This window comes from Strigops habroptila, chromosome 8 (genome assembly GCF_004027225.2).
Source record: "Strigops habroptila isolate Jane chromosome 8, bStrHab1.2.pri, whole genome shotgun sequence".
Lineage (NCBI taxonomy): Eukaryota > Metazoa > Chordata > Aves > Psittaciformes > Psittacidae > Strigops > Strigops habroptila.
This window is the reverse complement of record NC_044284.2, coordinates 10,559,882-10,587,549: the sequence shown is the minus strand read 5'-3', so window position 1 is coordinate 10,587,549 and position 27,668 is coordinate 10,559,882. Positions and strand designations below refer to the sequence as shown.

Sequence of the window (27,668 nt, the reverse complement as noted above, 5' to 3'; positions counted from 1 at the left end):
CCCCTAAAATTACATTTTTGCATGAAGGATGTATTTTATAATATCCTTCCTTTCCCCCCCTACCTTCTAGCTCCTTTTACAAACTGGTATTTTTCTAAGTAGGATTTTACAATGTGGCAGAGCTTACTATATCATAGAATCATAGAATGGTTTGGGTTGAAGGGACCTGAAAGCTCATTCAGTTCCAACCCCCTGCCACGGGCAGGGACACCTTCCACTAGAGCAGGTTGCTCCAAGCCCCTGTGTCCAACCTGGCCTTGAACACTGCCAGGGATGGGGCAGCCACAGCTTCTCTGGGCACCCTGTGCCAGGCCCTCAGCACCCTCACAGGGAAGAACTTCTTCCTAATATCCAGTCTTAATCTTCCCGTCGCACTGAACTGAGGGGCTGGGTGTAAAGTAACGCCCGAGGAGATCGAGGCTACATAACTCGACGGGAAGCGCACGTTAAACCCCGGGCAGAGCCACCGCGTCCTTGCGGGCCGGGTCCGCCCCGCCGTGGGACCGGGGCCAGCACCGGGCGCTGTGGGCGTCCCCGGCCGGGCTGCGGGCGGGGCCCCGCGGGGGCCGGCCCGTGTGGTGTGCCCGGGCGGCGGGGACAGGGGCGAGCGGTCGTCATGGCGCAGTACTCGAGGGGCTCCGCTGCCGTGGCAGTCATCCGGCTCAGCAACCCGCCCGTCAACGCGCTGAGGTAACGCCGGCGCCCGCCATTTCCTGCGGCGGCCGCTCCCGCCCGGCTCCGCCGCTCCTCGCCTGGGCAGGGGCCACGGGCATGGGGCAGCAGCAGGGTCGGTGCTGGGGCTGGCCCTCCCGTGGTGAGCGGGGTGGGGGGTTCTCTGATTGCCTTCCTTTTCCCCTCATTCCCCGCCTCTCCCGGCCAGTGTGAGGCTCCTCCCGGTGCCGGGGCAGGCACCCCTGAGAGCCTCTGCCGAGGGACTTCAAACACCACTCGGGTACCTGCTTCAGAGAGCTTAGATCTCCCTTGGCAAAAACCATGCTGAACTTTTCCATGACTTCTGCTCTTTGTTATAATATCTAGAGTTTTGGGGTTTTTTTGAAGGAGAGTGTCAGGCTCACCAATCTGTGCTTTCTGTCATCTCCCCTGGAAGCTGTTCAAAAGCTTCGCGTATTTCTCGTCGCTTTCCCATCTTTAAGCATCAAGATGATGCTTCCAGCTAATAATTGCACACAGCAGCGTTAGCAGTTCGGCTGTTTCACCCTGACGTTCCTTCAGAGCTCGTAGATGAAAACCAGCTTTTCCTCACCCATTTGCTAGTGTTGTCACCTGCCCCACATGCTCCATGTACCTACTTGGCAAGTCCCTGTGCTACCCAAGTGAGCACAGAGGTTAGGACAAAGGGCTTCATAGGTAGCAGACATGGTTCAACAAGAGCTGGCACCACCAGGATTAAATCATGGTTAGAGGTTATCCAAACCAAAGGCAGTTCATTGGCCTTTTAAAAATGATTAAGGATTTAACCTCTAAATACTGATCTTGGTCAAGAAAGATCTTAAGCGATTTCAAACATGAGCCGGTGAAAAGACAAACACCAATCTGTAGAAGCCTCTGAAATTTTAGTTTTTCATGTGCTTTGAAAAGGAGATACGTGATCTTTTGCTTAACATAATTCCTTGTAACATGTATTTTAGTTCCTTTAGTTCTGAGTGGCACATAGATCCTTTTTAAGCAGCTGTAGTTGAAGAGCTGTTCTGCAACAGTGACCATAGTGTCTATTCAGTGTGTATTCACAAGCCAAAAAAAATTCACTGCAGTTATGCTCAACTTGTAAGCAGAAAGTTTGTTAAAGAGAAGCCGAAAGAGGCAACAGCATGAACAGGAAATGCAGCCTGCTCTTCTGTAGAAAGCTACATTGCTCTGCTATAACTGGCAATGCTCACCCTCTTGTTGCAACACGTTTGAAAGTGGAATAAGATAATTATGATGAGAAAACAAACTTGGAGTGACTTGATGGGATTGGATGAACTGGACATGTAGGACTCCCAGAACTGTAGGGTGCAAGAAATTCCTTGGACCTCCTGTGCCCAAGACCACCCTAAGAAAACTTCCAGGATTTGCCCACAATAAACTTTCCATCCTTACCAGGAAAAAAACAAAATGCAGAGATAAAGAATCATAGAATCACTTAGGTTGGAAAAGACCTTTAATATCATCAAGTCCAATTGTTAAGAGTAACCTAATATGTGCTTAAGGAACCTTAACTCTGCCTCTTTTGAGAAATCCTTCAGGGAACACAAAGTTGCCTTCTGCCTTCAAACAGCAACTGCACGCACCTGCACATCAGCCTCTTCAGGACAGACCCCTGCCTCTAATACCCTTTACTCTTCACTCCTCAGTGCCCTCACAGCAGGGTGCAGTTCTGACAGACCAAGGGTAACAGATGGTGTGGTCCTGGTCCTGTCCCCCAGCCCCAGGAGACAGAAGGAAGACCCTGGCCGACTTTAGAACCATTAAAATGGCAGTTTCCATTGAGTGCTGTATCTTCACTCCCTCCCCAAATGTATTGTGATGCCCACACTCTGCCAAGAGCCCCACAGCACGAAGGCCCCAGAGAGACCCACGTACTTACTGCACCCAGTAGGCTCATTCCCTCGTGATGAGCTCCGTAGCACCTTAGCACAACCTAAGATGGGACTGCTATGCTCCTGGCCATGTGTCCTCACAGCTTCTGCTCTGCTAGCATTGGTGCTCCTGGGACTGGCGGCGAGCAAATGTGACTGAACACCAGCCAGTTGGTTTAGGCTGGTTTTCAGCCAGCCGAGCTATCTTCATCAGCTTCTTGTGCAATTGCATGAGGAGTACTACTGGCATGAGGGACAGAGTAGGAGTACATGGGGAAGGATGGGAACCTCCACAGCATGTATTTAAAACAGGTAAGCTGCCATGAAACTATAACACGATACACACCTGTGGTCTTTGATTGCATGTCAGGGTAATACCTGTTTTAGGAGGGATCCATAATTATATCATACTGGCCATTGGGTAGTTTTTAGCTGAGGTCTGGATATAGCTAGGAAAGGTAGAGCATTCTGATCCTTGTGCATTCCTCCTGCTGCTGCATACTTTATGTACTGAACCGTAGGGGAGCAGGTTTGTGATTGCTGTTGGAAATGTCTGACTAGGTAGGTGATAGCCGGCAGTGAAAGCTACAGACAGGAGCCATGTCCTGCAATCCTGACAATTTAATTTCACAGCAGGCACAGATGCTTTTTAAAAGACTGGTGAGTTTTTGCTGCTGTACTCAAGCCTCACCTACCTCTCCCCACTCTCTGTGACACTAGGTGCTGTTTTTCCAGCTCTCAGGCCATCACACTGGCCATTAGCACTTTACAAGTTACTGGTGGGTAGGAATTAGCTTTCTCCTGTCTGACACTATCCGCTGCTGTGCAGATACCTCCAGGGCAGTGCGTTCCTGAGGAACGTATGCTGGCTTGTGAATCTGGCAGCAAATTTGGCTCCCACACTGACTTCCCTTCAAGCTAATCTTTCTCTCCACCAGCAGAGGTGGCATATGCCAAACTTAATTTGTTTGGAGGTTTTTTCCTAGTTTGGAGAAGTTTAGTATTCAGAGATCTGCTTTTATGAGACCATGGAATAGAGAGAAGAGATTTAGATATGCAAAGAACCAGGAAGTTTTGGGGAAAAGACATACAAGACTTGTAGAAGGAAGGACCAGCCACACCTTATTAGCAGAGGCAGGCTGCTTCACTGAAAATGAAGAAGGATGTGGAAGAGGATTTCAGCGTTTGAGCTGACAAGTGTAGAAAAGCTCCAGGGCTGAAAAGATAGGACATGGGATAAGGCATGTATGTGTGAGTTTATCTAAAGTGTAACAGTCACAACTGGAAAAGGCTTTCCTTGGCTGCCAGGATTGTCCTTCTGACCCCAGATCAGCATAATGATCAGAACACGTAAAGGAGATAAGAGAAACTGCAACTTCAGATAGGTCGCAATGATGTGTGATTACCTGTGTTGGACTGGATCAGCACCTCATCAGGATGAGATGCAGAGAGAAAATTCTGGATTCAGTAAGCATCTGCTTCCTAAAACAGCTATTCTAAAACCCCACAGAAAAGATGCCGTTCTGGGTTTGTCCTTAATTTATGTGCATGACTCCATTCAAGCTGTATTAGCTGCTGTGTGGCAGCAACACACAGCTGGATCTGACGCTGAGGGAAGAGAGAACAGACCAGGTAAAACCAGCACAGGAGTACTCAGTTTCAAGAAGACAATTGAATACCCAGCAGTTAGTTCAAACAGAAATGGTGCAAGAAGCTATCCAACAGACAAGAAGCCTGCAACAAGGGTGGAGGCTGGAATGATTTTTGGGTTTGGATTTTGGGGTGTGTGTTAAAGATTATTAGAAGCCCAGGCAAACTGTTCAGCCAGTAAGTGGTCCAAAGTAAGTGATCAATCAAAGCCCTGCATGGCTTGATGAGAAAGCTGAGACAAATAAGGTAAAGTTTGATTTTTTTTTAGGAAGTGGAAAGCTTACTCAAATGAGGAGAACAAGAAAGCCCGCAGAACATGACAGGAGACATGTACACTGGAAAATAAGACTAGAAAAATATGAAGGCTGGATCAATAGATGCTAAAAAACAATAGCAAAAATTCTTTGAATAAAAAAATACAACCCAGGACAAGCTTACAGAATGCTGAGCTCAAAACTGGCAGTTACAGCTCAAGGAAGGGAGCCTTACCTTTGATAGTTCTGTGATCAGCTCAGTGTGCTGGGGTAGCCTGAAAAGCCCACAGAATACTGGCTACCATCAAGATGTGCGTTGGGAACAAAGCGGAGGATGTCCCTTTTCTGAAATATAAACCATCTTAATTGTTGTGTGTAGTTCTGGATTTAGCACTTGCAGATGGGTATAGGGACTATCCAAAAAGGGACAACCAATAATCCAAAGGATGGTGCACTGCATGAAGAAAGTGGACTGAAAAAACTGAGAGTCATCAGTTTGGAGAGGAAAAGGCTGTGAAGAATTAGGTCAAGGTTGACAAAATCATAAAGAAAGTAAATAAAGGCAACCAAATCCTGCAACAGTTGTACTAGGGGACATAGGGCATTTGATTAAACTAGCAGGAGATTGTTTTAAAACAGATAATACAGAGCTTGCTGCCACAGGAGCCTGTGGAGGCAGATGGATGAGCAGAATCAGCAAAGGATTAGGCAAATTCACGGACAGCAGGTGTATAAGGGATGCTGAAAAGAATGTGCATAGGCATATATAGCAACATTCCCAATGCAGTGATTGTGGATGTTGGGGGAAGTGCAAGGGGAAAGGACCACACCTGCATGTTTTCCATAAACAGCATTTTCCAGTGTTGGATTTGTTTCACTTCTTTAAGGGTGACTAAGTAAATTTTCAGAATTCCCTTAAAAATATGTTTTTTTCGTTTAATGAAAGAAGTTAATTTCAAACATTCTCAAGCCCTGTCTAAAATCTGAAGTGATATTTTATCTCAGGTAAATGATAAAACCTTGTTACAAATCTCGCACATCATCACTGCAATGAGTTTTATGCCAAATAAAAACATGGTGTGGTCACCTACAAGAATATTTTCTTACCCTGGCGTGCAGATGTTCTTTGACAGCACCTGTGGAGTGTTTCTGATACCTCTGACACTGAATCATCTTGTCAGAATCACTTTTCTTGCAGTCAAAATGGTATACATGGGGGAGTTGACTACATAGCATGGGATTAAGCATTGCTTGGAATGCATGGTGTGAATTTTGGCATTGTTACTGTTAAATGCATGACATTGTCACAGTAATGAAATATGCAAATTATGGTGACTTTGTTTCTTTAATACTCTAGCTGTTTGAAGTTGTGATACTCCTGAGTATTTTTATAGTTTTACTGTCATACATTTTACTATGATGCTTTCATCAAAAATTACATCTTTTAATACCAGTTATATGTGAGTTATAAAGCAATGCAGCCTGTGTGTTGGACTGTAACACACCCTGAGGCAGACAAGAAACTGCAAAAAGTCTGATGTGTCTTCCTGTTTTGTCCCACACAAAAAACTGGGAAAAAGTTGTAGGGAAGGCAAAGAAATATTTCTGCAAGTACAGGGCCAAGTTATGCTCTGGCAAAAATAGTTTTGTTGGGTTAATACAGGTCATGTAGGTATTGAACTGTTATTTTGTGGCAGCCTTGATGACTGGTTTTTCTCCTGGTAGGAGTGTGTTGTTTAAGTGCTAAGGGCTTGTAACTGATTTCCTACATAAAATCCTGAACCTTTCCTTTTAATGCAGACAAACCTTTCACATGAGCATTTTACATCCACTGATCATGTGCCTGCAAAAGACACAGAAATGCTTTGGTTGCTTCTTGTCTGTTCCTGAGAGAATTATGCCATTTTTCTACACAATATTTTCAAATCAGTAACTTCATATCTGTTTGGAATCCTGGACCAGATTTCCGCCCCCCCCCCCTCCCCCCCCCCCCCCTTCTTTGCACCATGTTTTGCAAAATGTAATGACATTTCACAATGGTTTTCCCTTTAAGCTTCCAGCCTCTAGGTGAATTTGGTATTTCTGTGGCCCGGCTCCGCACTGATGCGAAAACAGACCTCTAAGAGCAGCAAGCACTGGGTGCAGCCTGTGGGTCCTCCTCAACTAGCAGCAGCCACTGCACTTGATATTCTAAAGGGAGATAAAAGCCAAAATTTTAATATGTTGGGGTTTTTTTCTCCCACAGAATATAAAACCACTTATTGGAATTGGAAAGGCTTCCATATTCTGTTACACAGACTATATGCAGTGGAAGGACCTTTACCAAGTCATCTAACAGTTTTTCTTTGTCATGGCCAAATGATTCTCATTTTAAGTTTCAGCTTTCGGAACCATTACTAATGTCAGACTTCAGAGTTGTCTTTGATGTCTGGATGAGGCAGTTGATACGTAACTGGCTCTTCTCCCTCCAATAATAACACTTCTCTCAGTCTCTGGCTGTCAGGTCTCAGGGCTCCCACTGATCCTTCTGGCCTTAACCAGGCAGCAGCTGATGCTGGAGACCCCCCTAGACAGCCCCCCTCAGCCAACAGCCCTGATTAATAGACTTTGCTAACAGCTTCTCTTCATTTGAAGGAGGAATATGCAGATTTGTCTGGCAGGATCTCACACAGCTGGCTTACAGGAAACTTCTCAGGCTTCCCAGGTTTTCCTTTTCAGTCTAAGGATTTCCACTTAAATGCTGCAAGTTTTGCACATGTACAAATATGTGATAACCCACCCTGGACACACCTAGAAGCATTACACATAAGTACAGTGATATATTTTTCATCTACTTCATGACAAGCTTCCTTTTTAGATGAAATGCCCTCAAATATATTGAAAAACATGCACAAACGAAGTATGTGTCAGGTCTTTCTATCTGTTCATTTAAGTAACATTCCTCCTTCCACTGGGCATCAACAGAGTTCTGCATCAGCCACCAAGCTTATATATGAAGCTGGGCTTATGGTTTGCAGAAGGTGCAGGAACAGAAGCTGTATTTATAAAGGACTGGGCAAGCATCAATGATACTTCTTTGAGTATTCCCCCAGCCTCCAGCTCCTTGGGGCTCAGATTTTCTGAATCAGAAGCATATCTACGTATGTAGTATTTATTCACATGCGCACAAAGAGAAGTCTTACAAAGTATATATACACTCATGTACTTACAAGTGTGTGTATATGACTATATTTTAGCATCTAAATTGCATATACACAGAATTTGTGTTTATATTTCTACTGATAAAGTGTAAGGTATTCATGCTTCTGTTTTTACCTATCATCTTCTTTATTGTCACTGTCTTCTAAAACAGGCAGTACTCATCATGTCCACCCATCCCCACACATGTACATATAAATTAGTTTCTAAGCTTCAAATGTGATGAGCATAAAGTCAATTTCTAAATACCTGATTTGTAGAAATACCGTGTATGCTTTTACTGTTCCATTTTGAAGCTCTTTGTTAATTCTTTGCTGGTCACATTCTCTGCTTGTGTCTGTGGAAATATGTTCAATGAGACAAAAGACGACATTTTATGTAGTGTTTTAGGCCCAAATTCACTTTGTCAGGATCCTACACAATTTGAAGTCTGGACCTATAAACAGATCCACAAGGTGAAAGCATTATAATCATCAGCACAGCACCAACTGTGTCAGGTGTTTGAAAGATAGCTTTTTATCCCTGGAGCTCTTTCCCTTTTAAAAAATTCTTAGATTGTCAGTGGTTTAGCATTAATTAATTTTAAATTATGCTAAACTGTTTTCCTGAAAATCTGCATGTTTAATTCATAAAGACATTTTCAAAATAACATTTCCCTGTGCTGCTTACTTTTGAAACAGCAATGTCACAGTCAGAAGATGACCCTCCAGGAGGTAAATGACAGGTCAGCAATCATAAACATGTTGGATTTTGGCACTTGGCTATAAAGTAAGAGGGGAACTAACAAAAAGATTCACACAGAGAGGCTGTGGCAGAAGACAGGCTAGGGAGAGACCTGCTTGGACATACAGCTCATTTTCACTGGGACAGTTGGTGCTTATAACAGACCTCTTGGAAGGGTAAGGTAGTTGACTGTTACTCACTGAATCTCTAATTTCTTTCAGTTTGACAGTTCTCCAGGCATTAGAAGATGGACTGAAGAGAGCAGTTGCAGATCCTTCAGTGAAAGCTATTATGGTTTGTGGTGAAAATGGGAAATTCAGTGCAGGTAAACATTTTCTATCAAATACAGCCAGCCATGTATGAAGATTCTCTGCCTCATAACACTGCTGATGAAAGTCCTGATTTGGCTGGAAATGGCCACAGGACAGTGGGCTTTTTCTATTCTGCTGTGCCATAATTGACATGGGACACATAAGCTGGCTCAAGGAGACAGAGTTTCTTGAAGGTGGTCCCAAAAGGGGCTGATTCCTGGTTAATCACTCTCCTGCCAACAGCATCTTCTGCAAGGACTTGGTCATCTGTGAGCAACTATGTTCAATTGCACAGAGGGAAGGATTGTTCCAGTCACTGCCTTGCCCACTAATTCCTTTTAATGTCTTTATTCTAACTTAGGAGCTGACATTCGAGGATTTTCTTCTGCGAAGAGACGTGGTATCCCCTTGGGCCCCATCGTCTCTCTCATAGAAAGGAGTGAGAAGCCTGTGGTGGCTGCCATTGAAGGCGTTGCCTTGGGAGGAGGCCTGGAGATAACACTTGGTTGTCACTATCGGATTGCACATGTGAAGGTAACACACACTGTGAAAGGTGAAGGCATCAGGAGCCATGCATGTATGGCTGTGGACAGGGTGGGACAGCATACCTTTCCTGGGATCATCTGCCTGCAGAAGTGGAACTTTATAGCTACAGGATACAAGCCTGCACGGTCAGACATTTTTCACCTACACCATCACCCTTGACATGCTTTACTAAATAACTAACTTCAAGTCATTTCTAAATATAAAATTGATCTGTAACTAGCATGATAAAATGGCAGCATAGAAACTCCAGTAACCGAGCGCTAAGTTGCCCTAGGTCTCAGCAGTTATTATCTATATTTTGATCTAGATGGCTGTATCTTACTGGCTCATGCAGTGTGACTTTCTCTTACTTATTTCTTTTAACCCAGCCCTGTGAATTTTGCATTTCTTTCTGCTGGTGGCCTAGTTTCGATAGGTAGTTGAAACAGCTAGCACACAGCATTTACAGTTTGATTCCCCCTGAGCTCTGGGCCCTCAAGGAGTACTCTGGCCAAAAGGCAGCTTTAAGAATCTTTTGAGGAGCGATCCATTTATTTTTGTTTTCTTAAACCCCCTCCTTCAAGATTCAGGAATGCTGAGCTACCTTCTAACAGTGCATGGTCTCCTTCACTGATAGGGCCACCCTATCACTTTTTGCAGTGTGAATCACTCTTTCTCCATGACAGTGTAGGTAGTTGTAGCAGCATAAAGAGGTATTCTGCATCACCTTATATGCCATCTGAGGTGGGTACCATAAGTAGTGGTCTTAAAGTGACTCCACATCTCTTAGCAACTCAATGGTAAATGTGCAAACTAATTTTTTTTAAAATAAGGCAATAAAATCTCGATAGATTTTTGAGAGAAGACTCCCCCTTACTGTTGCCCCTGGCTTCTCTGCCATAACCCTACTGTCAAGTGCACCAAGAGCCATTTGAAGGAAGATTAGGGAAGGGTTCAGTACCAGTTTTCCTTTACTAAACTTCCAAGACTTAAAGTAGGGAGGTACAGTTAAGTCGGAGTGCCCCCCAGCATTTCGTAAGAACTTGAAAGCATTAGTTTACACATGTCAATCTGGGGGTGCTATTGGCCCCACAGCTCTCCTTCAGTGAGGTACTAGTGCACATAGATCCACTGAAAGTTGATGTTTTTCCCGTGCATTTGTACACAAGCTGTTGGAATGGTTGAGTGGGCTTTTGTCTTAAATGTCTTGTGTGGCAAAAAGCAAGGATGAAATTTCTATGTAGAAGTTTTGAGGCTTCTTAAAGGAGCGATGTGTGAATCAGGGCTGCTTGTCTTTCCTCTATTCTGCTCAGTTTGAAATGATCCCTCTTTCTAATCACATTTGTTGTTGAATTTGACTTCATTTTAGGCACAGTTGGGTTTACCAGAGGTCACCATTGGGTTACTTCCAGGTGCTGAAGGCACTCAGCGACTTCCTAGACTGATTGGAGTACCAGCTGCTCTGGATATAATCACTACAGGTAAATTACTGTGCCTCAGCCTGGCTCTGTATATAAGAATATGGCATTGAGTCATACCACCAGCTTGGTCTAAGAAACATGAATTTCTTCTACCTGTGTAGCTGCTTAAGTTGAAGTTCAGCTTGCTTCCACTAACGATGGGCTCTAAAGGATGAATGTACATGCTTCTGAGGCATGTAGTTAGTAATGAATTTTATGTACCTGATAACAAACATGTCTAATATTTGAAGCCAGCTACGTATTAATTACCCATCACACCCCACTGTAGTCACCTATTTCTCTTTTTATCACAGGAAGACATATTCCAGCAACTGAAGCACTGAAACTGGGCTTGGTTCATGAAATTGTGGAAGAAAACACAGTTGAGGCAGCAATTCGCTTGGCAAACAAAGTGATTGGTGAGGAAACAATTGTAGCCACGCCAAGAAATAATCGGTGATGTTTCAGGGCTGGAGAGACTCAGAACAAAGCCCACCAGTTTGTTCCAATCTGTATGCTCCATTCACTGAGTTTTGGCATCCATATAAGATAGAATTAATTGCAGAATTTGTTTTCTTTTGTCTGAAGTGGAAAAATTAGGTGCTGGAGAGCTGCAGGAATTCAAGTGAGGATACAGAGAATAGATGTATATCAAGTCCTCCTGCTTCTTAATTATATATCCAAACTCTGGGCTGCTGCACTCCACTGATTTGGGGGAGTAAGAGCTCTTTCCATATATAGTTTTGGATCACAGCTGGTACTGCATGTATTCTGGTTGCACCATCAATAATGGCTGATCAGAAATAACTTTCTCCCTCTAGTGAAGGGGCTGGCACATCTTCAGCCTAACTTAATCAGCCATGAGTCCAGAAGGCATTCTGTCCCTAATGCTTTAGCTGCTATGTAAGAAAATGGCCTGTGGAGATGGGAGGGATGTGGAGAGAGATATCTCCCCACCCTTAGAAATTACAAAATCAAATTCACTGGAGTTAACACAGGAAGAGGAACATTCCTTGTGCAACATGAGGAGCATGACTTTGAGAGGAGACAGGGTATTTTTTTTGACTACTACCCTTCCTTGCACCTTTGGAAACAGACCACTGACTTCCATCAGGATTTCATCTGGAGCTCTGCCGCAATGACGTGCTTGCAAGGAAGCAAAAAACCTCCAAGCCTTTCTGCCTTGATCACATGGCTTTTATAGGCAGTGTTTTTCTAAGCTGGGTGCTGCAGTTCTTTGCACTGTAAACAAGCCCCTTTCTTCTCTGCAGGAGCACTTCTCCTGGGCTACAAAGCCTAAGCTTCGTCCTAGATGACAGTGTACCATATTTTTAAGATAGTTCAATGAAGTCTATTCTCAGAGGCACGTTGTGTTCTCGGAGGAAGTTGTATGCTTACCTACAATTTCAGATTTACCAGATAGGTGCAAAAGGGTGTTCTTTGGCTAGGTTTTTTTGTAAGAGATGCTCTTCCTTCTCACTGTATTCATCCTGTGGTATTTTGGGGCTTCATTTTTAGGTTTTGATGACGTAAGCAGTCCTCTTTTTCTTTCCTTATATATAATCAGACTATTTACATATAATTCTTCATAAAGAGATGAGTGATGTGCTTCACTATGGCTTCTAAGAGAAACAAAGATACTTTGGTTCACTGATTTTGAATGAGAATCATTTCTCCATCTGTTGGGAGAGCAGTGAAATATTACTACTCTTCTAGGCAGATGAACCCAACAAAACAGTGTTCCTTTGGATGTACCCTCTGGGCTTCTCAATGATGCCCTACTTAAGATCTGTACCAGTGCTGGTGGCAGCAGCAGTATATCATAAAATGAGTAGTGGATGCATTGCTAAAGCTGACAAACTAGCAAGAACTCTGGATTTCAACAAATGATATGTGAAATTTAGATATTTGTGTGCTTATTTATTCTGTGACAGACATTGTGCAGTGGCTGACAATTACAAAAGTCAGCTTGACCTTAAAGGAGAACCTCAGGGTTGAATCATCACTCAGTGTAACTTTCTTTCTGGTACTTATGCCCACTACCACTAGTGGCAAATTTCTCTTCTGTAGCTTCATCTTCATTGGGAATTGTCACTGCCAAGAAAAGTTCCTGAGAATTGCACAAGCAGTCAAGGATCTTATCTGGATGTTCAGCAGGTGACCTGTCTCTCTCTTACTCATTATTACTGGTACATTTTCTATCTGTTTATTGCTGGTTTGAGTTACTCCAGTTAAAAACGAGTAATGTCACTTGAAGGTGTTTCACATCACACTATATACCAGCTCCAGCAAGACTTGAAAAATGCTTTCAGACTCCTTCCAAAAGCTTTATTGGAATTGGCAGTATGTGCTTTAATAGTGAAAATACTGGCAAGTCAGCTAGTCTGTATTTCTTTCCTGCCTGGAAAATTTCTCATTAGACCTTGCAGAAGGCCATGAAACATTTTGATTCACAATTTAGCCTCAGGTTACCTGATGATTTGAAAGAATGGTATACCTAGAGTCCATATGTTCCTTTTGAGTCATTCCTGGCTTTGGCCTTTGCCTGCCATACAAAGGCAAGCCAGCACTTTTCTTTCTCTACATCAAGCAGTTAGTGCTGCAGAAGAGACTACAGTCTTGCATAGCTGGTCTGGGTTTTGTTCACATTTGGTCTGGTTTGATTGAACATTTTTCAGACAATCTTAATATAACCACAGAGTTGCACAAAAAAAAAGCCATCACAGAAGTCCACTCTCTTTGTAGGGCATGCAGCATTTCGTTTCTGAGTATCTTTTATTTTCTTTTTTAAACATGAGGCTAACAACTTCTGGCTTGTTACAAAGCAGTTTGGCTAAATAACTAGTTTTGTCACCAAAGGAATTTCTATTCCTGGGAAGGCTGTACTGCAAGAGAAGTCTCAAAAAGTCAATTCAGAAATTCTTCTGTTCTAAATCTCTCTCAGCACTGGAGCTGCAGTATCTCATGGCAAGTGAACCATCTCCGTTGACTGGCCGTACTAAAGCAAAGGTCCTTGATTACTAGTTTGATATGCAGTTGACAGGGCTACCTTTATAGTAGGTATGCTGGGAAAGCATCTTCATCCATGCATTTTTACAGATGGATCCTAATGAAGAACACCATCAAAAGGAATTCGGAAACAGTCCTGAATAAGTGGCTGTAGGAATACACAAAGACAATTGTTGACTCTAATTGAAATTCTGCATCAAAAAACAGTAATTATATATTGCAAATAGGAAGCAAGCACATATTCCTGGCCTTCTTCAGACCAATTGGCCTCTTTAGGCAAACAAAATATCTTCACTTTTTCCACTTCTGAAGGCATTTTTTAGAAGGAATAGACAGGAGCTAAATCCTTGAAGACAAGGAGAATGTTCTTTCGTTGGATGTGCTTGATAATCACTGCTCTAACTCAAAGCTGCATTACAGAATTTATCCACCTGATGGCATCACAAAATTGAGAAATTGCTGTAATTGCTTGTAGTAGGCAATAGCTTGCAGCTTACACTGCCCACACCTCTTTCTTGCTGTAGTCTTCATCAGTTGGAGGAGAAAATGGCTGATGATCTGCTGCACAGCACTCTTTGAAGCTCTCCCTTCATATATAATCATTCCTTGCCTCTGACCACATCTGCTGATTGAGCTTTATCATCTTTCTCAGAGCACAAAAGTACCAATGGCTTGCACCAAAGAGCCAAGGAAAATCAGTTCAATTTAGGCTAGCTCAGGCCTCATGGGTATTAAAGTGTGCATAGAAAGATGATTGAGTTTCTGACTGTAAGCCACCTAGGAGTAAGTGTGGAAGAAACTTATTTCTTGTGATACTCATAGAACCCAAAAGAGTAACAGATAGTGCTGTTAGGTAACTGCATGCTTTAAATGGATACTGATGGAGAAAGGCTTTCAGGTACTGTTGTAAGAGAAGATGTATAGTCCAAGACATTTTAATCTCTCTCCAGGGCTCATGATTCTGGCTGCCACCTTCCTTAGGCCGAAGGTCTAGCGGAGTGCCCTTTTGACACAACCAGAGCTTGTAAAAGGTCTGACAGACTCAACTGTTCTCTGGCAGACCCGAGACCACTACAAGCCTGAGGAGCAGGCGTCCGGTCTCAGCGTTGTTTCTCAAATTAACAAGCAGTTCACTGCACCAAGACCACCGTTAGGCTAACCCTGTCTCTTGCATGGGGAGTCCTAGAATATCCCGTGGGTTTACAACTCTGGGATTGTTTTTTTCTATTGCTTTAAGTAGCACAATATTTGATACTGCATGCTTACATGTTGCTTTTGCTGATAGAAATGTTATAGACTAGATCTGTCCTTTGTGCCACCTGGACAAACCCTAGTGAAACAAAGCAGGTATCTGTGCTAGCTCCTGTGCATGGATGATGATTTTCCCTGCAGCACAGATGTCTGATACTGTTCATGTTCCTGCTGCTTTGATTTCAACGATCAAGCTGCGCATGTCCCCCACTGATCTCTTCTTCCCAGGTTTGGATACAGATAATTTTTTTCCTGTTTATAAATGTCCTTGATTCTTATTAGCATTGCAGAAGCATAGATATTGCATGGAGATGCTGCAGAAATACTTGGCAAAACCTTATTTGGCTTGTAAATAGCTAAATAAGGGTTTTATTACAGGACCCTGAGGAGAGTTACTTTTCTTTTTTACTCTGAGGAATTGTCTCATATCCCCCATCACTATTTGTGCTTACAAGTACTACTTACTATCTGAAGACAAAGCTTAAAGGTTCCCAGTAGTATTCCTTTTTTTACCAGTCCTTTCCACAGCAGAGATGTCTTATGAAGACCCCTGATCTGTCCAGTCTTAAGTGGCCTTCTAGCCATGAGATGTGCCTTCTAGGACAAACCCAAGGTTTCCTCTTATGATGAAATGAAACCCACTATTTAAGTCCTAAATAAAGGACTGTGGATAAAGAGCATTTCTGGGTTAAAAACACAGATTCGGGGAAGAAACAAAGAATTCCAAAATGAAGGAACATTATCCTGACTAAATCCTGCAACACTGGCAGGTACAAATTATATTCACTGTCAATGTGAAAGCATTTTTATGAACTCTGATTACAAGGGGAAGCTACTTACACAGTGAGCGTTCATATTTTTTTATGTTCTCTAAAAGGCATAATTAAAAAGCCTGAGCTCTGAAGACTATTATGTCAGGAAATCAGTATCTCAGCTCGTCCAGGAAACTCATATTTCTGTTTCTCTCAAACATTACTCAGTTTTAGAGGAAGACCTAGAGTCAGGACATGTTCTTTGGGTAACCATGATTGCAGTGCTGCCATTATTCCAGTTCTTCAGCATCTTCTGTATGATTTCCTGCTCCCAAATCTTTTGCTGATGCACTGGTAGTTTCCTAATTCAGACAATAGAAAGAAAAAGGGGAGCTGGATGCACTATGCCACCTTTGAAGGAAGTTTCTCCTGTTGCAGAGCTCCTCTAAGAAGCTAGGGCAATGAGACTGCATAGCAGAGAGCTTCTCAGCATGAGGTTCTTATTAGAGGGGGCCCATCCACCACCCTGCTTTGATGACAGTCCTGGGTACCTCTGGGAGCAGCACTGCAGCAGTCGGTGCAATAACATTGCTACACAGTTGGTTCACAGTCTGGATGTGGCTATGATGACAAAATTGTGTTTATGAAAATGTTGGAATATTAAGGGGATACATCCTTAATTTCTGCTCTTGTTCCTCCATGGTCTTTACTGAGGCAAGCTGCCATTAAGAGCATAGGAACAGCCTGAGTATAGAGAGATCAGAGATGTCCTAGCAGGCACCAAGGCTGGTACTTCTGAAGAAGATGGAGAGGACTTTGGCCTCTGAAATGTAACTAACTTCTCTCAATTAAAATCCTTCCTAGGTATCACCATAGCAACCTCTGTCTGTAATGAGACTCTCATATCTGTGCGGCTGCTTGATTCACCCCTTGCTGACACAGAGGCATGAACTCTCCCTTGTTATTCATTTGCTCCCCAACTCATGCTGCGTGAGCTGTCCTCTTGGTTAGTCCCAAAGTGAACAGAAAGACTCCTGCTGTCAGGGAAGAACTGAAGTCAGTGTCTATTTCGCAGTCTCTTATAAATGCCTGGGTCAGGACACTGTCTGGAATGCATCTGGCTAGCAAAGTCAATTTGGCACTGAGTATTAAACAACACTGCAGGAAAACTTTCGTTCTGAAGCTTATAGAAAGAGCAATATGAATGTGGCAGCTGGGACTGTGGAATAAGAGAACTGGAGAAGTCAAGGCACTTTGTGTAGCTGAGAAAAGGAGGGAGAGAATTATTACTTCTTTGAAATTTAAATCTAAGACAGGACTTGAAAAACTGCAATTGTCAGAGCAAACAGAAGGCTAAACAGAAATGACAGACACTTTAGTTCTAGACCCAGATCATTGTGCCATGCAAGCCCTAATGCAGTGAGCTGATGAGGAAGAAGCAAACTGCATTCTCAGTCTATGTAGAAACACATGAACATCCATAGTCTTTCAGATGTGGATGCTTTGGTCCATAACTCAATTTTTCTCCCCCCAGGCCAGCCACTGGGACCCCGCAGGCTCAGCCTGAAGCCAGTTCCAAAACTGCCCAACATGGAAGCATTTTTCCGTGAAGCTTTTATGAAGGTGAAGAAACAGGCCCACGGACGTCTGGCTCCAGAGCTGTGCTTCCAGGCGGTCAGAGCTGCCACAGAACTGCCCTTTGCAGATGCAATCCGGAAGGAGCGAGAGCTGTTTGGTGTCCTGCTGACTTCAGGCCAGGCACAAGCACTGCAGTATGCTTTCTTCGCTGAGAGATCGACACAGAAGTGGACAACACCCAGCGGAGCTTCATGGAAAAGTGCTTCCCCTCAGCCCATCCACAAAGCAGCTGTGATAGGTAAGGGAATGGGAAAGCTGAGCAGCAGCTAACTGAAGAGCTGAAGGGAAGTGGGATGAATATAACTGGGCTTTACTCATGGCAGAAGGCTGAAGTGGGATTCCCTAGCAGTCACTTGCCAAAATCACTGGTATCCATCACAGGCAAAGATACTCCATAGATGACATGCAAGGTGGAAAGTTGTCACTGCATTGATAAGCTCAGAAATTCAGATGGCAAGTCACATCCCACTAGGTTGTTATCTGATGCCAGTTCCTTCTTTCAGCTTCATCTGTGGACCATAAGCAGTCCGATCCCTTTAAAATACTGCTATGTCGAGTCCTGGCTTTGTTCCATGTTATAAGCAGGTTTGCACGAAAGTCTCCTCCTCCTGGTCTAGGTCTGTACTGCAAGTGCATGTGCACAGTCTCTCTCAGGGATGTATTAACACAAAAATGTTTTGACAGCTGTATTTTAAGAAGATTTCCTCTCACTGGGATCCACTCCTGCCATTTTGTAGCCCAGCAAGATAATGCCTTCATTAATTTTTTATAAGAGCAATTTAAATAAAACCTTTGATGCACTGCTGAGATTAAAAAAAAGTATCTTTTAGCTCTGCCTGTTGATAGTAGCACTCAAAAAATCGTTAGACAAGTAATGGAGCATTTGGAAAACATCCATTCTGGTTTAGAGAAAGCTCACCAGATCAACACTGCTCTTTCCTGGCTACTTCTCAGGCCTCTTGTGCCCTTCAACATGAGCTCTAATACGAGCTTTGACAGCTCATTTCAAACCATAGAAACCTTTTTTTTTTTTCTTCTTTTTAAAAGTTCCCATCTCTTCATTAGCTGCCATACCACATTTTTAATGAGAATGGTTTTTAAACATTGGTCCACCATTCTTGTGAGGAGGATCCGTGGCTCTTATAGCATTTAGGTAAAGAGGCATGAGTTATTGCCAAGTTTATCATATGGCTTGAAGAGCATAGTGCTTCAGGCACATGCAGTCCCAGACAGGTCAGTCCTGCCACATGTGCTTTGGCAAGAAGGGCTTGTGCTGGAGTTTTGTAGGAATGCTGAGGTGACCAGAATGAGCATTCTTTGCTACATCCTGATAAACCATGTCAGAAAAATACATTTGCAGAGCCAGAGTGACAGGTTAGCCAGAAGGGCTGTTTAGATCCGATCTGCTTGTTTTGGTGCTGTAACTGAGCTAGAGGGAATTCTATGGAGAAGTGCAGGCAGGTTTCTGCATTCTGGTCTGAACTTGTGCCAGCCTCTACCCCCAAGTTTCAGTGGGTTTGTAGCTGGTTACAGATAATGCTCAAGTTAACACATACTTTTTGCAGAGTAAGTAAACTAAGTTCTTTGATGCTTTAGCTGCAGAGCACGATCTGTCACACTGTGAGCATTTGCAGGACTCTGAACTTGCCCTAATTTTTCAGCACTACATAAAACACACATAGCCAAAGTGGGAATAGTATTCCAGGAGTAATTATGCTAAGACCAGCTACCAAGATGCTTCTTCCTTGCTTCTACTTAGTATGCTAAAGGTAACAGCCAACTTTCATATTAGCTATGTTCAACACATCCTGTTAATTATCTACTGGCAGGAAGCAGCTGCACACCAGGGATGGGGAGCCAGTGGCAATAACACCTCCCAGGGGGACAGAACCACAGAACCTTTGAAGCTGAATGTCATGTTGTGCAACCTCCCATCTCAAAGAGGGCCACCTAGAGCCAGTTGCCCAGGACCATGTCTAGACAGCTTTTGAATATCTCCAAGGATGAAGACTCTGCAACCTCTCTAGGCAAAGTGTGCCAGTGCTCAGTCACCCCCACAAGAAAAACAGAAGAAAGGTTTTCTTATGCTCAGATAGAACCTCACATGTTTCAGTTCATGCCCACTGCCTCTGGTCACTGGGGGCCACTGAAAAGAGTCTGACTCCATCTTCTTTACACCTTCCCCTGAGGTATTTATATCCATTGGTGAGATCCCCCAAGCCTTGTCTAGGCTGATGTCACAACTCTTCAGGCTTTCATCATGAGGCACGCTTCAGTCCCTTAATCATCTTAGTGGCCTTTTACTGAACTCACTCCAATAGCTCCCTATCACTCTTGTACTGGGAGCCCAGAGCTAGACAGTACTCCAAGTACAGTCTCACCAGTGCTAAGTAGAGGACAAGGATCATCTCTCAACCTGCCAGCAAGGTTCCTCCTAAAACAGCCCAGTATACCATTGGCCTTCTTTGCCACAAGGACATATTGCTACTTATCATCAACTTGGTGTCCCCCAGGATCCCCAGATCCTTTTCTGCAGGGCTGTTTTTCAGCCATGAGCCCACACCATATACTGGCGCATAGGAAAACTACTTCTTTCCAAGGTCAAGGGCTTTGCACTTCCCGTTGCTGAACTTCACAAAGTTCTTCTCAACCCATTTCTCCCTCTGGATGGCAGCACAACCCACTGCTGTATCAATTATTTACAGTACCTGAGCAAGACAAGCAGAGCAGACCCAGAGATCATGGCCAGTATCTAGTAGAAGTATAGATGATCAAACAAAGCTCACATGATGATACAGGTCCAAGGCAAAGCTGAGAAGCCGGTGTGCAGGCTGAGGTCTGGCTCAACAGCATCCATAGCCTCCACATCCCCAGTAAGATACTAGAGCTGTTCCAGCATAGTTTAGGAAAGGAAGTAAGGCCTGGGTCTGAGCTTAAATGGGTCTCTGAGGCCCATGGACTGTGCTTCACCTGGGTGAAGGCTCCAGGTGTAGCTGGTCAGGGTCATTAGAGTTTATCAGTGCAGTCAGGGTCTTGACCTTTACCAAGACTCCTAATGCCTTTTCTGAATCACTGCTCACAGTTATAGCTGGCTTTGTTTATGCTATACTGTTTGTGCTATGTTCATGTTATACTTCATTCGATAAGTGACATCTATTTTGGAGGTTATTGATCACCTCCTTTTAACTCTGAATCCCACACCATATCAAGTGTCACCGCTTTCTGTCGCCTCTTTCTGCCACCCCACTGTGCTTTTTCTCCTTCCTCTGGAAGGTTTTCCTCCTATTTTGCTTTTCAGTATCATTGAAATTGCAAGTCTGTTAGTGACAGGTGTAGAACATACCAAAACAATTGTGTTTTGTCTTTCGGGGTGTTAACAAAAGTCATTCTCCAGCCAGTACCATGCTGTACAGTATCTATCTCATGATTTTACAGTCTGGATCTTAAATACATTCTTGCAGCACCAGAAATCAAAATCTTAGGGATGGTTTTTGAGAGACTGATACCTTTTAAAATAATGCTGCTCATCTGTGTACGTACTGAGCGTACCTAGGTGATCCAGGGCCCCTCTATTTTCACTGAAGAGAGAAGGGCAGTCAGGAAAAGATGTTGCATGCCTTTTGGCTGGTCAGAAATCACACAAACCCCATTTTCCAATAGACAGTGCTGTGCTGTTTCACACACTAAAACCGTGTTGCATTATGCTGCTGCTTCCGTCCTTTTTCACTGCTCGATGGGAAGCAACTGAGAAAATCGCACTGACTTCCTTCTCCTTCAGTACCTTTTCCATATGCAGAGAGGATCTTTAGCTTATGGAATCAGTGCCGTGAATGCCAGGGGAGCCTTGCTTTGTGGCTCCTCTCTCTTTCTAATATTAGCAAGAACTTATTGAAGGGAGCTGGCACATTGCTTGCTGACCATGTCTTAATGTAGATTCAACATCAAGGATGATCTATCATTTCTGTGGGCATACTTGATACATAGCATTGCTGATGAACTGGCAACCATCCCTGCACAATGCTTGCTTCCCAGCAGCTGCCTTTGTCTGCAGTTTGCTTGCTGAAAGATTGATAAGTGGGTAACACTCAGCTACATGGTTTCCCTCCTCCTCTTGGCCTAGCTGTCCCTGACTGTCTTCAGCCACATGCAATATCACCTATTATTTCACTTGCTGCTGCTTGTTCTGAACTCTTGGCTCTCATCTCTTTCCACCTTCTCTGGTTCCTTGTCATGCAGAAGGAGAGTTCTTCTCTGTCCCTTCTGCTGTCCCATAGCTCCCTGCCTGCCATGAGTATCACATTATTTCTGCTTGAAATTAATACCCTGAAACAGAGAAAGAAGCAGTTTGCAGCAGCAGCCTGCAGCAGTCCACCACTGCCAACTGCTCATTGTTGTTTTTAACAGGAAAACTGGAACAGTCTTTGCATATTTTTACCAATCTATAAAGTATTTCCATTGCCTGGCATTAGAAAGTCCAAATATTCATTATAGTTCAGAATATTTTCCACTGATCTGTTTTTCTCTCGTGTGTGTGACTGTACACGAGTTGCTTTGTACATATTTGCAGATCTTTTGGCTTGAAAATCGTCTTTCCAGTCCTTCGATTAATTTTGCATGATTTTTTTATTCTGAGTACCTCATGCGACAGATCAATAATTAACAGTCATTATTCACTCAGCTTGTCTAGCAAATGGATTTGTCATATCCAGATTTGGCCTGAAATTACATGGGTTCAAGTGTGGTTTTATTTATATGTCAAAGCTACATTTCACAACAAAAGACCAAACCCAAGATGGCTAGACACTGTTTTCTCCTGAAGCGGATTTCAGTCTTCCTTTGAAAGATGTGCCTTGGGCATGGAAGAGGGCACAGCTCTGAAAACTGTTCCCTATGTGAAAGATAATAATATAGGGGTGGTTTTATCGTGGCTTGGGGGAAGTGAGAGCACTACTGAGGAAGAAAATGGAACATACAGTACCAATTCTGCAGTAGTTCCTGTGTGAGCTGAGCTGAGCACGAGACATTTCCCTTTCTCTTTCTTCTGTAGCCTTCTACACATCTAAGTCCCAAAGATTCCCTACCTTTTTTTTCTGCTCTAATGTATTCTTCCCCAAGATCACTCGACTTTATAAAATTGAAAAGGGGAGTCCTCAGAAATGGTTCTTTCCCTGCTACATATCCAAATCACTCCTTAGTTTTATAGCCCAGTTTTAGAAAATATTTCCAGGGGAGTCATGCTGTGCAAGCTCTAATGTAACAAAACCCTTGGAGCTTTCATGACTCTCTCTGCCAGCTTCATTAAACGTCATTTCATACAGGCCACTGAAGAGTTATGTTGTAAGTTGAGAGACAGCTTTTCTAGGTCAGAAACAAGCTTGGCAAGCTCATATCTTATCTATAAGCCTATTCCTGTGGCCTAGAAAATGAAGTACTACAAGCATATATGCCTGTCTATCATGGGATGGCTAAAACCTAGGTGGGAGTACTCATACTACATCTGGATGAAAGCAGACAGGGGAATCAGTTAACACCACTGCAGAACTTAGGCTGGAGAACCTCTGCTCATGGAAGAGGTTTAGATTTAGGAAGAAGCAGCGTGTTCATATTGTGAGAGAACTGCTGAGATTTCAGCCATGAAACTGAAGCGGAGAGGAACAGGAGTTAATAAGGCCCAGGATGTGTGCATTATTTGTTTAGTAGAGCTTGGAAAATCTAGAGAGAAACCCCAGGTCTCCACCCTGGATAAGAAGAGACTTCAAGAGGGAGCCATGTCAAACTGCAAACACTTTAGCTTGCTATCTAAAGAGAGCCTTAAAGAGGGGGCTGGACTTGGTGGGTGTACACGAGGTGGTGAGTTACCTTCCTGCATTGTCCGAGAAGAAAGCAGCTCACGTAGCTCACCAAAGACAGGGAAAAAGCTGTCTCCTGGCTACATCCAAGGCTCTAAGTACTGAGCACAGCAGGAGGAGCTACTTAGGTTTGGGTTTTTTCAGTCAGCAAACCATGGACACTGAAATACTAAGGACTGATTCATGTTACTCTAGTTTTATTTCCAAATCAGTTTTTAGTAGTAATTGATTATGAAGTAACAAATCGAATTTCCTAGCAAGGAACTTCAGCATTTGCTTGGCAGTGTAATAGTTTATAAGTAGGCTGCCAGATATTGATGTCTATAAAACCTATCTTATTGTGGCTAAGCAGGGAATGTTTTAATGTGTGTACACAAGCTGAGGATAGACAGAACTAAACCAAGGGTATGTGGCTCGCAGGAAAACCCACCTTGTTTGAACTTGGTTGTTGGAACTTGTTTAAATGATGACATTATTTCAGCTCATCTTTACAAAGCTGCTTTAGACAAATTTTTTAATCCCCTTGTTTCTGTTTATTTGTTTAGCTGACTTCCATTTGTAAACCTGAGATTAAAAAAATAATCACTTTTGCAGAATTATAACAAACCTGTACTTTGGTTTCTATATTTAGGATATTCATAATCCTCCCATTCAAATGCTTCGCACTTTTAAAGCTGGTAAAATTGTGCTGGCCTTCTCTTACTAGTTTGTATTAACTTAGTCCAAAAAGCCTCCATCATGGAAGAGCAGGATAAATAGTGTGGGTCATGTATCACAAGGAAGTGTAAGCGTGCACCTTCATTTAATGTAACAGAGGGCAGAGCTGGTGGAAGGGCTTAGACGGAGGGAAGGGATCAAGCCACTAAACTTCACACTGGTATTCCTGGGGTATGAGCTGGTAGCAGTGCATTTGTGGCTCTTGGAGAAGAAAAAATACAGCTTGAATGGATGCTCAGTTACAGGAATTCAGAGCAAGTGCTTTAACTGTGTGGTTGGACAAAGCAGACTGTGTCTTTGAGAATCTTCAAAGTTAGGAATGGCCTGTGTTGGAGGACTTGTCCTCCCAGTGCCAGTGGGCCCTGGGGGGGCCCAGTAGTTAGAGATGCCTGATAATACAGTGCAAACAGCAAGCAAAAGGCTGCTGATGCTCCAGAGAGATTAAAAAGGAGGTAGATGTTGAAATCTGGATTAAGAACACTCTGTTACTTCCATCCCATTTGACCCGGCAAGGAAAGACATAAAAGACACTAGAGACAGTTTAGTGCAGATCACTGTCTCAGAGTCTTTACAGACATAGCAGATGAATTCTCTTTGCTTCAAAAATCACTCAATGAAGTGCAGAGGGAGAAGAGGAGAGAGACAAAGAGGAAGCTTGGAAGGAGGAGGGAGAAACCAATTGTCTTGAATTTTGCTGATATCAAATGCTCTGTATGGGGTGTATTTGCTTACACTGATACTCTGTGAGTGCCTATAAAGGACCATCTCAGAGGAACCCAGAGGCACGGGTAACCTCAGGGTTGTGAAACTGCCTGCTAGAAGATGGTAACAGGGTTGAAGCTGAAACTCAGGTCTCCTGTCTTTGATCCCTAGGTTCTTATTCTGAAGTGATGCTGGTTTCTGTAGGTATAAAACCTTGCAAGGAGAAGACATAAATCCCATGTTCTGCACAAGCGGGAGTGAATCCCACTGGTATTTTGTAAGCTTGAGAAGACATTAGTTTACCTTTATGCTATGGTTTTTCAAACACTTAGGCTGACTAGAAAAGAGAATTCACCTTCCTGTTTCCCAGTCTTCAATTCTTTTTTATCTATCTGTGTACCACTCATTTTGCATAGGCTTCCACATTTTATCCTGGAAATACAAAGGAAACGCCACTGTCAAGTGATTAATTGTAACATTTTAACATTTTCTATTCACAGTCTCTGATTCTGTCTCAATTTTATCCCTAGGGCTGGGAACAATGGGCCGAGGCATTGTGACTTGTCTGGTTAAGGCAAACATCCCTGTGGTAGCCCTGGAGCAGGACCTGGAGTATCTGAACACAGGAAGAAAAGCTGTGATGCTCCTTTTGGAACGTGAAGCTATGAAAATGGAGCAGGGTGCCAAAACCCTGGATTTCCATAACCCTGCACGTCTCCAGTTCACTCTGAACTATGATGCGCTGCGTGATGTAGATCTAGTCATTGAGGCTGTGTTTGAGAATATGGCACTAAAGAAGGAAATATTCCGCAAGCTGTCCAGAATCTGCAAGCCAGGGGCCTTTCTGTGTACAAACACATCAGCCCTGGACATCGATGAAATAGCTTCTGCCACGAGCCGCCCACAGCAGGTCATTGGCACACACTTCTTCTCCCCTGCTCATGTGATGAGGCTGTTAGAAATAATATACGGCCGTCACACATCCCCCACCACCATTGCCACTGCTATGCAGCTAGCCAAAGCGCTGAAAAAAGTCGGAGTGGTGGTAGGGAATTGTTTTGGGTTTGTTGGGAATCGAATGATGTTTCCATATGTACAACAGGCACTTTTCCTTTTAGAGGAAGGAAGCAGACCAGAAGCAGTAGATCAGGTTCTTGAAGATTTTGGGTTTAAGATAGGACCTTTCCGAATGTCTGATCTTGCTGGGCTGGATGTGGGCTGGAGGTCTCGAAAGGACCAGGGCCTCACTGGGCCCTCACTGTCTCCAGGAACTCCTGCCCGCCAGCGGCATGGCCGTCGCTACAGCCCACTGCCTGATCTGCTGTGTGAGGATGGCAGGTTTGGCCAGAAAACTGGAAAAGGCTGGTATCAGTATGAGAAGCCTGGGGGCAGGACAGCCAAGGCAGATCCATGGCTTCACAACTTTCTGTCCCAGTACAGAGACACCCATCACATTGAGACCCGCTTTATAGATGAGGAGGAAATCCTGGAGCGGTGTTTGTTTGCCCTCATCAATGAAGGGTTTAACATCCTGGCTGAGGGAATAGCATCACACCCAGAACACCTGGATGTAGTTTATATCAACGGCTATGGGTGGCCAAAGCACAAGGGTGGCCCCATGTTCTATGCTTCCACTGTTGGGCTCCCTCGCGTTCTGGCTAAGCTGCAGAAATACTCCAAGGCCCACCCTGATATTCCTGAGCTACAGCCCAGTGCCTTTCTGAAAAAGCTGGTAGCTATGGGGAACCCTCCCCTCAAAGAGTGGATGTCCTATGTCAGCCGCCAGAGCAACAAGCTGTGATTTCACGGGTGCCTGCTATATACATTCAATGGAGGCTGATCTCATGAAACAGATGCTGTAATTGCACTGTCTTTTCCAATCAAAGCCAAAATGCTACAGGCTTGTAAACAATGTCACTGACCTTCCTGGGCCTTTGCAGAGAATAGTTTTGGCCAATGATTGTTCTCAGTTCCTCTCTCACTGCAGGTAACCACTGCTATCACCCACCCTTCCTTCTCAGCACCAGCCTCACCCACCTTTGCACGTTGCTGTTTAAAGGCCCCTCTCGTTTTGTGCTGCCTTCAGGCCTTCACAGCTGTACATCTCTTCTAGTCTGTGTTTGTGGAAGTGAGGGAGCAGCATCCACAGCCCACAAAGCAAATAATGGTGTGAGGCAAGAGAGAAGTGATCACAGTTCATCCAAGACCAGCTGGATCTACCAGATCCTACCTTAAATCTACTTCCCAGTTTGTTCAGGTCTTTCCCATGCAGCCCACCTCCACAGGATTCCCTGGCTGTCTCCCAAAGAGCCAGCTGGAGCCTGCTGCCTTCCTGCTGCTGGGAGAGAGATGGCACAAGGGGTGCAGCACCTTTCAGAGGCGAAGTCAAATCAATTGGAGAGAACATGTTTGGGCAGAGAGGAAGGGGCAGAGCTGGTAGTGTCCCTCCTCCCTGCTGCAGAGGAGATCCTAATAAATGAAACAAAAGCCACAAATGCATTGACCTGACTAACCTGCCCTGCGGTCTTGGCTCACAACTGGCCACCTGCATCCAGACTCCATCCTCCATCTTCATTATCCCCACCTGGCTTTGTCCAAGCAGAAACATCTTCTGCCATCTCTTTAGGTGTGGATATGTGTTGGATCACTCTCCCCATCTTGCCTACCTACAGTTACCAGGTCTTGGGGCTCAGCATGCTCTAATTGACCAAACTGAAACATGGCCTGACATTTACCGGGTTTTCACAAGGGCAGAGGACACACAGAGAAGTGCATGGCTCAAGAGCTGTGCAGGCAGGAATGTTGCTACAAGGCAGGCAGGGAGGTGGCAGATCTCAAGCAGAGAGCAGAGCAGAGGGAGAGTGAGCCAGGCTTGCTCCAGGCTTGATACTTCGGGACAAAGTCTCCCATTTCTCATGTCTAGTGAATGTATCTTGCACAGATACGTTGTGTGGGGAGTAGGCTGGTGTGGATTCCCTTCTCGGCGACACTGGATGTCTAACTTTTGCTTTTTATTTTAATAAAACTGCTTTGATTATCTAATGACATTA

At 43.9% G+C, this 27,668-nt stretch overlaps 1 protein-coding gene across 1 annotated transcript; it reads left to right on the top strand.

Annotated features, from left to right (window-relative positions):
• Window positions 1-551: 551 nt before the first annotated feature.
• On the top strand, window positions 552-27,668 carry EHHADH (enoyl-CoA hydratase and 3-hydroxyacyl CoA dehydrogenase). Its single transcript, XM_030495340.1, has 7 exons — window positions 552-690; window positions 8,626-8,729; window positions 9,077-9,249; window positions 10,610-10,721; window positions 11,015-11,119; window positions 17,247-17,588; window positions 25,149-27,668. The coding sequence occupies exons 1-7, from the start codon at window positions 617-619 to the stop codon at window positions 26,417-26,419; spliced, it is 2,181 nt and encodes a 726-aa protein (XP_030351200.1). The 5' UTR covers window positions 552-616; the 3' UTR covers window positions 26,420-27,668.

Bases quoted from the DNA above. Each gene is read 5' to 3' on its own strand.
- EHHADH (XM_030495340.1), top strand. From the start codon at position 617: ATGGCGCAGTACTCGAGGGGCTCCGCTGCCGTGGCAGTCATCCGGCTC. The intron at 691-8,625 runs GTAACGCCGGCG...AATTTCTTTCAG, and splicing joins CCGCCCGTCAACGCGCTGAG to TTTGACAGTTCTCCAGGCAT. The intron at 9,250-10,609 runs GTAACACACACT...ACTTCATTTTAG, and splicing joins ATCGGATTGCACATGTGAAG to GCACAGTTGGGTTTACCAGA.